This window comes from Nicotiana tomentosiformis, chromosome 2 (assembly GCF_000390325.3).
Source record: "Nicotiana tomentosiformis chromosome 2, ASM39032v3, whole genome shotgun sequence".
Taxonomy (NCBI): Eukaryota; Viridiplantae; Streptophyta; class Magnoliopsida; order Solanales; family Solanaceae; genus Nicotiana; species Nicotiana tomentosiformis.
The window spans coordinates 84428170-84437641 of record NC_090813.1 but is presented as its reverse complement, the minus strand read 5'-3'; the positions used below and the strand labels follow the sequence as shown (position 1 = coordinate 84437641).

The window sequence follows — 9472 nt, the reverse complement described above, 5'->3', positions numbered from 1 at the left end:
CAATATATAAAAAGTGTGATTACGAATTCGCCTAATTCTGTAGTCTGAACTAAATTAAATACTAATAATTACTATAATTGTTGGTATTGATAATACTAGGAATTATTAAAAATTACTTAACAACAACAACAACTCAGTAAAATCTCACAAGTAGGGAATTAAAAGTTACTTAAGTAACTTATATGTTCAATTTTACATAAAAATTATATTTAACTTATGCTATTAGATTATAATAGAAAAGATATTTGTAGATATTTATTATGCTATTCAGGTCTAAATATCTTATTCATCCGTTTACTAGTTTACTTTTACGATAGAGTCACTGGGAGTAGTCACTTTATCGTATTTGAATTTGAAATCGACTATGTATTATATAAACGGAGTCTTCCAAAACCACTTTCCTAAAGAGATTAGAACATTATTTCTTTAGTATATTCAGCTAAATTGATTAACATAGAAGGGAAGATTGGAATATTTTTTATTACTTTGAAACGTTTCCTCTTTGACTGATGTTTGATGGAGTTTCTTCATATAGATACAAACCAACCCTCGTTTACATAAATAGGAAGAGACAGGAACTTTTTGTTCACTTGAGATTAGAGGCAGCATCACAAATTAGATTCCATTCTAAGAGCATAAAGCAATGTCTATCTCGTGAGTCTTTTTAGATTCCATCTTTTAACAACTCTGCATTATAACGATGTCTTTTTGCTCACGAGATTAATAGACGTTCATATTCATGTTAAGTTTTTTGTGCACGTTTCTCCTCCCAAAATAAAGTATAAGTATTTTGCACTAACAATATAACAAAATCAAATCAGTTATACGAAAATTACAAGTAAACTCTATAATAAGCAATGAGTTGTGTTTCAAAATATTTTCCCATGTACGAGTTGAGTTTGGTCAAAGTAACATTATGACTACTATACATTCAAAAAGCATTATAACCAAGCAAGAAAATAGTAAACTAGATAGAAAGCGCTATCACATAAAATGTTTCAGAATTTTCTAAAATTACATTAAAGAGCAATCCGTTACTAATAAGTTCCTAGTCTACTACGGAGTTTGAGAAAATGCCAGACCACATTGATCTAAAATGTATTTTTTCAAAATATATATGGTTTGACTTTTGAAAAATCAATATGGACAAAATATATGGTGAGGAAGGGGGTAATAGTAAAGATGTAGAGTTCTTGAACTCAGTGTCACGACCACAATTATCAAAACCCAGAACATGATGTTGTTGGTAGAAAAGTAGATCTAACTTGCACATAAAGAAAATTTTTAAGGCCTAACTAGCTAGCATTAAGGCCTGTTAATTAAGTTGATTAATTAAACAGCTCAGAAGAAAACATGATTTTCTTATGGATCAATGATCAAGAAAAATCTATTTTACTTATTGCAAGTCTTAAAATGTACTCTAAGAAGTATGTAATATAGTTGTATTTAATTTCATGCATATATATATTGCTAGAAAATGATTAAAAAAAACTCATTGAGATAATGATCCGTTGCAACTTCTTTTCATTGGTCGCGTTTACCTTCCAGTTGGTTAAAATTGAAGTTCGATAGAATTTAATCTTTTGGTACGACATGTTATTATTGTGAACTAACCACTTAGACTTAATTCAGTGCTCTCTTTCTATTTAATGCCCTCTCGATAACGGTCATACTTGGGCATAGGCATTTAAGTGAGTTATTTAACTTGTTAGCTAGATTTTTATGTAATGACTCTAATATACAGTTGAGAAAATTACCAGACAAACAAATGATAATAACAGCAAATTAACAATTAATATCAGGAAACAATTAACCGTTTAAACTCATTACAATGTAGGCACGACGCAAATAACATATATTGTACTCTATATGTTTCATGCAGTAAAAAGGTTGAAACTCCAGCTTTGCCATTCAGATGTAAGTTTTCAAAAATTATAGCTCCTGTTTGTTGGATAAGGTTGGAAGGTTGGTGGGTTGTGAACGTACATGTATGTTAAAAGTACTTGTTGTGATCATCTGGTTCTTTGATGTGATTGCCTGGTTCTGTGTACAAAGTTTGTTATCATCAAAAAGGGGAAATTTGTTGAGTATTGAAGTTTTGATGATTAACAAAGTGTGACTACTTGCTCAAAGAACCACGTCCTCAATGTAGTTGCTTAACTGTTGTGAAAAACTAGCTCCTCAGGTTAAAGGATCATCTCCTCATGATTGATATTTGTACGTATGAATAAGACAATAACTTTATCTCAAAGTTATCCATGTCCGAGTTTGATGGAAGATGGCTACTATAAGTGATAAGGGTTGTTGCTCAAGAAGATACGGATAAGTCAGTCAGAGACAAAAGTCCCAAAGTTTGTGGAATCCTTGGAACAGTAGGAGTCCTATCAAAGAGGAAACTGGCTATGAATATGACTCCTAGAAGATCCCAAGTCGTGTTTAAATAAGATTGACTTTGGACTTCTGACCTATCCTTTTACAAATCAACTAAAGTGTCAATAAATTATTTTTACTTATGTTGAGTACTTGCTTTATATTCTTCCGAGTTAGTCTAGTGAATGTGTTTTAAGAAATTGAGTTGTAATCAAACGTCATAAACAGTTAGTGAGTTGGAGTGAATATTTTATTTTACAAGTTAGAGTAACTTGTGAATCAAATAGGAGTAGTAGGAGTACTGGAGAGTATTGAATTACAGTCTTGTAATTGATACATTTTGGCTCATTATTCTAATGGAGTTGGAGTTGAAAATCCTACGTGATAGGTCGTGGTTTTTGCACCTTTTGAGCCGGGTGATTTTCCAGTAAAAATCATTGTGTTCATTGTATTATTTATTTACTTTACGCTTAAGGAATATGGTAAAGAACCAAGTTCTTTAGTAATCTATACGGGCACTCAAACTAACAATTGGTATCAGAGCAGGTTATCTCATTTATACGGCTAATACCTAGAGAGCTCTTGGAAGAAAGATGAGTGATCCACCTGGAATTAATGAAGGACAATCAACTACCAGATCACCCTTGTTCAATGGAAAATATTACAGTTGGTGGAAAGCAAGAATGGAAGATTTCTTGACAGCTGAAGACTATAAACTATGGACCATATTAAACCAATGTCCTTTGATTCCTACTAAACAAAATGCATAAAGTGAAACAGTTCCTAAGGACCCCTCCGAATTTGTGGCAGCAGATTTCAGAATGATGAAGAAGAATGCAAAGGCTAAGAAAATCCTTATATGTGGACTTGGTCCTAATGAGTACAATAGAATTTTTTTGTGCTCTAATGCGAAGTAGATATGGGATACACTCCAAACTGCTCATGAAGGAACAAATCAAGTAAAGAGATCAAGGATTGAACTTCTCATGAGAAACTATGAGCTTTTCTCCATGAAGGAGTATGAGCCCATCCAGGATATGATGACTAGGTTCACTATAATAACCAATGAACTGAAATCACTTGAAAAGGTGTTTACCTTAGAAGAGTTGGCTAGCAAAGTTCTAAGAATCCTTCGAGCTTCATGGGAATCAAAAGTCACTGCAATTCAGGAAGCCAAGGAATTGGATAAAATCTCACTTCATGAGTTGGTTGGAAACTTAAAAACTCATGAAATGAGAAAGGTAGAACTGCGCAAAGAAGAACCAAAGAAGGATAAAGCATTGGTTCTTAAAGCATATGAGGATGATGAATATGACTATGATAATCCTAATTTAGCAATGTTTGCCAAGTTTAAGAGGTTCATGAAGAATTCCAAAAGTGCATCCAAGAGAGAGACCAGTAGTAAACACAAGCAGGCCGACAAAGCTAACTATGATGGGTGCTACAAGTGTGGCAAGATAGATCCCATGGTAAAGGACTGCCCAATTTGGGAAATCGAGTGGAGGAAAGAACGAGCTGAAAAGGAGAAACGGAAGAAGATGAGAGAAAAGGGTTCCAATAAAGGAAAAATCCTAGGCAAAGGATTTACTGAAGCCATGAAGCAGGCATTCCTGGCAGCATATGAGGATAGTGGGAGTCACTACTAAAAAATCAGGTTTTAGCGATGAACAAATTATGTAGCTAAACAGAAAAATCTATCACTAATCTCATTTAGCGACAGATTAGCAACAGATTATCAAGAACTTATGCTAGCTACGAGCGTTTTAGCGACAGATTAGACGTTCATAGCTAATTTCAGTTTTTTTTTTTGTAGTGAGTGATCAAGAGGAAGAAAATGAGGATGAGGCTATAAGTCTCTATGCTGTGATTGATGAACACCAAGCTGTGAAGACAGAACCCTCAGTACAGCTTGGGATGCACATTGGAAAACCTCTTTTGTTTGATGAACACCACTATGATAAATGGAAGCTACGTATGGAAACATTTCTTCAGGCTACTAACTTTGACCTATGGGTAATTGTCATTCATGTACCAATTCTCCCAATCAAATTGGATGGTGAAGGTAACAAGTGCAACAAAAGAGAAGAAGAATACGATGAGGATGATCGTTAGCTAGTTCAGAAAAATGCTAAAGCAAAAAACTTTCTCTACAGAAGTCTGTCTAGAAACACCCTCCTCAGAGTGTCCTCTTGCATATTTGCTCATGACATATGGAGGATCATGGAAATTAACTTTGGAAATGAAAACATCGAAGTGGCTCTGATGGCGATTGAAGAATCAAAAATAGAGGAAGAAGTGATAGGAATAATGGCCATTAGTGATTCAGAAACTGAAGATGAGGCAAACCAGATAAGTATATCTGACTTGAAAGAAAATATTCATGTTATGTCCAAAAAGTAACTGATGACCATAATTGTGACCTTAATGAATGAAATGGATAAAATGAGTAATGGAAATGATCAGCTAATCAACAACCTTTATTGTGTCAAATTTGACATCAAAGAGCTTGAATCTGACAAAGCTAGTTTAGAGAAACAAGTCAAAGGCCTTAAGAACCGGGTTCTTGAACTTACTTCTAAGAATGAGAAGTCTCTTGATACACATGACAAAGGAAAAATGAGTGATCTGTAGGATAAGCTTGAAAAGGAACTAAAAATTGCTAATGATAATCTTTACGGCAAAGGGCTAAATATACCTCTCTACTTTCGAATATGGTCTAAGAATACCCCTCGTTATACTATTGGGTTATCTATACCCGTGTAGTCGTACTTTGGTTCAAATATACCCCTCATTTAAATGGAGGGACACGTGTCATCGTCCTGTTGGTCAATTCTAAATATCTCCTAATTAATTAAAAAGAATCATTACCCATACACGAAAAATAATTTTTTTTTTTGTAAAAATTGGAAAAAACTGAAATTATTTTTACTAAAAACTGGAAAAAACGAAAATATTTTTTTTTTCCAGTTTTTACAAAAAAATTGCCTTAGAAAAAACTTAAAAACAAAAGCTGAAAACCAATTTTCTAAACCAATTTTTTTGTAAAAACTGAAAAAAATTGAAATATTTTTTACTAGAAACTGAAAAACACGAAAATATTTTTTTTCCGGTTTTTACAAAAAAACTGCTTTAAAAAAGGCTGAAACATATTTTCTAAAATAATATTTTTGTAAAAACTGGAAAAAAAAAAACCTAAAAAGTAATTTTCTAATGCAATATTTTTGTAAAAACTGAAAAAATAAATATTTTTTTTTTCGATTTTTAGTTAAAAATATTTCAGTTTTTTCTAGTTTTTACTTGCTTTAGAAAATTGATTTTCAGCTTTTTGTTTTTTCAGTTTTTATTTAAACATTGTTTTAGAAAATATGTTTTAGTTTTTTCTAAGACAGTTTTTTTGTAAAAACTGGAAAAAAATATTTTCGTTTTTTCCAGTTTTTAGTAAAAATAATTTCAGTTTTTTCCAGTTTTTACAAATTTTTGTTTTTCGTGTATGGGTAATGATTCTTTTTAATTAATTAGGAGATATTTAGAATTGATCAACAGGACGATGACACATGTCCCTCCGTTTAAATGAGGGGTATATTTGAACCAAAAGTATGACTGCAGGGGTATAGATAACCCAATAGTATAACGAGGGGTATTCTTAGACCATTTTCGAAAGTAGAGGGGTATATTTGGCCATTTGCCGTAATCTTTATGATGCTGAATATAGAAATAAAGTCCTCCATGAAAACCTAGAAAGGGATAATTATGAACTCTCTAGACTAAGCAAATGGCATAGATCTTCTGATGCCTTGAATTGGCTGAATGAAAACTGTAGCCCTAACAAATCTAGAATTGGCTACAGAAAACATGTCCCTAAGTTTGACCCAAAGTATGTAGGAATTTCTGAAAATAACATGTACACTCATTATGGAAGAGTAGGACACTTTAGAGACACTTGTCCTGCCTTAATTTATGCTAAGTTTAAAAACACCTTTGGTATTGCTAAAATGTGAAGAAAGAAGAGGAGCCAAAGGTTAATCATCCTATCTATACTAAGTAGATTAAGGTTAACAAAAAAATAGCGTCTAATCCTCTCCCCTTCTGGGCAAGAAGGGATCTGATTCATCATTTTTCAAACAAAAAGGGACCCAAGCTAGTCTGGATTCCCAAAACTAACTCGTGAATTTTGGTGTAGGCTAAGGTGAGAGAAAACAATCAGGATTGGTATCTAGACAGTGGATGCTCAAGACATATGAATGGAGAAAAGAAAAACTTTCTCTCACTGACAGCCTTCCAAGAAGGGAGTGTGTCATTTGGAAATGGGAAAAAAGGCCAGATAACAGGTATTGGCAAGGTTGGTAAATCACTCTCTCATACTATAGAAGATGTGTATTATGTGGTAGGTGATTTTGGGCATATTTCTATATGTTTTAATATTACTTTACCCATATTTTAATCGCTTTTTGGTGCTTTATGGTGTTTAGAATGCCCGACATGTGTTAATTATTAGTTTTATGACTAATTGAGTTGTGTGTGATGATTTCGGGCGTTTGGAGTGCAAAAATATGAAGAAAAGATGCTCCGGCTATAGGAGAAGAGGGTGGATGCGTGGCATCCAACCTAGTAAAAAATGTATTTGGTGCACCCCTAGCAGTGAAGTCGGGCTAAGGCATCCGCATTAGCATCCGCACCTGGGCACAACAGAGATGAAGGAACAGAGGGTGGATGCGATGCTGAGAAGCTGAAGCTGAGACGAAATAGGATACGAGTTAAGCTTTTATTAGTTATTTGTTCAAATTTTAATTTTCAGTTTGCTTTGTGTTAATGCATGCTCTTCTCTTGAATGCGGAGGAATAGAAGCGCAAACAACCTCCTTCCTCTTGATCCGGAAATTGAACGAACACTTCACAGGGTGAGGAGGGAAGTCAAAGCTAGAACTAGAATAGAAAGAGAGTTGGACATCGTAGTTCAACCACAACTGCTAGAGATGGCAGTTAATGAAGAGTGACCGGTGATAGAAGCCGCTAGGCCCAATCTTGCTAATATGACCCAGGCTATTGTGAAGCCTGATATCACAGGTCATTTTGAACTCAAACAGTACATGGTCCAGCTGATTTAGTCCACAGGGCAGTATGTGGGTTTATCTCATGAAGACCCGCATCATCATATTTAGAACTTCCTGGAAATTACGGATACTTACAATTATCCGAACGTCTCTAAGTATTATGTCAGACTGACATTATTCCCCTTTTCACTGTTGGGGGAAACCAAAGAATGGTTGCAAAAAGAGCCCCCGAACTCGATCCACACTTGGGATGATCTAGCAAGAAAATTCTTAATCAAGTTTTTTCCCACTAAAAAGACAAAGTCGCCGAGGAGCCAGATTCTTGGGTTCCAACAACGGGAGGGAGAGACTCTTCGTCAAGCTTGGGAAAAATACAAGAAGCTACTCAGACACTGCACACATCATTATCAGACTGATGAGATGTTGGGTCACACTTTTGTTGATGGGTTAGACGAGACATCAAAGATGAATCTTGATTTAGCTTGTGGGGGTAGTTACATGGCAATGTCGTATAGTGAAATCCAACTCCTGCTAAACAATTTCACTGCTAATGATAATAATTGGCAAGGAGATGGGGAATCACGAAGAGCACCTAAACAGAAGGCAGCAGGTGTAATTGAGCTTGATGATTTCTCAGCCATGAGAGAAGATATAGCGAAATCAGCAAATCAGATAAATAGAATGACAATGCACCAAATGCAACAGATGCAACATGTGCAACACTTGTCGACTTGCTATGAGTTATGTGTTGAAGGTCACACGAGTGACATATGTCCCACGAATCCAGAATCCATCTATTATGTGGGGCAATAAAGCAAGGGTCCGATGAATCTGCATGCACAATATGGGAACACTTACAACCCAAACTGGAAGAATCACCCTTTCTCCTGGGGTGGAAATCAGGCGACTCAGAATCAGTATAGACCCCAAGGAAACTACAGTCAACCTCAGAAGCCACCCCAGCAAGTTAAGGAGAGTACAAATGACTTATTAAAGAAGTTGTTGCTTGACAATCAACAACTCAGGACCGATTTCAGAAATTTTGAGAGGCAAGTTGGGCAGTTAGCATCAAATCAAAATACCAGGCCTGCAGGCGCTCTTCCTAGTGATACAGAGAAGAACCCTCAAGTTAATGCAGTCACACTCAGAAACCGGAGGAAATTGGAAGAAGAGAAAAGATAAGCCTACACCTGAGGGGGGGTTGATTTCTAAGGCAACACCCGAGTCAAAGAAAGATGATGCAAGTTCAGAGCCAGTGAGTGCTGCAAGGCCACCGTCACCTTTCGCCCAAAGGTTACAGAAGAAGATTGATGATCGCATGTTTAACAAATTTCTCTCTATGTTGAGCCACGTTCAATTAAATATTCCATTGGTGGATGTACTCCGTGGAATTCAAAAATATGCTAAGTACATCAAAGATATAGTGGCTCACAAGAGGAGATTGGCTAAATTCGAGACAGTTGCACTTACTGAGGAGTGCACTTCGAGAGTCAAAAACAAGCTTCCTCAAAAGCTTAAGGACCCTGGCAACTTCACTATCCCTGTGCGGATTGGTAATATTGATGTGAAACGTGCTCTTTGTGATTTGGGGGCGAGCATAAATCTAATGTCCTTGTCCTTGTTCAAGAAATTGGGTCTGGGAGCTCCAAGACCAACCACTATGATGTTGCAACTAGCTGATAAATCCATAGCTTACCCTGAAGGAGTGATTGAAGATGTGTTGTTGCAAATTGAGAAATTCATCTTCCCAGCGGACTTCATTATCCTAGATTATGAGGCTGATGAACAAGTCCCAATCATATTAGGATGACCTCTCTTGGCTACAAGTGATGCAATTATTAAAGTAAGAGAGGGAAAAATGATTATGAGGGTGGACAACGAGGAAGCTATTTTCAATGTTTACAAGGCGATTCAACTTCCCCGCCATTATGAGGAGCTCTCTATGATATCTGTTATGGAGGTGGATGAGAAACTGATAGATCAGAGTGTATATCTAGACGATTCTTTAGAGAAAGCACTTAAATTGTTCGATAGCTTGGATATTGATGATGA

General features: G+C 35.6%; 1 protein-coding gene across 1 annotated transcript; it reads left to right on the top strand.

The window, feature by feature from the left end:
- The first annotated feature begins 8552 nt into the window (after positions 1 to 8552).
- On the top strand, positions 8553 to 9230 carry LOC104106774 (uncharacterized). Its single transcript, XM_009615397.1, has one exon. It carries the CDS (start codon positions 8553 to 8555, stop codon positions 9228 to 9230), a length of 678 nt encoding a protein of 225 aa, XP_009613692.1.
- Positions 9231 to 9472: the final 242 nt, after the last annotated feature.

Bases quoted from the DNA above. Each gene is read 5' to 3' on its own strand.
- LOC104106774 (XM_009615397.1), top strand. From the start codon at position 8,553: ATGCAGTCACACTCAGAAACCGGAGGAAATTGGAAGAAGAGAAAAGAT.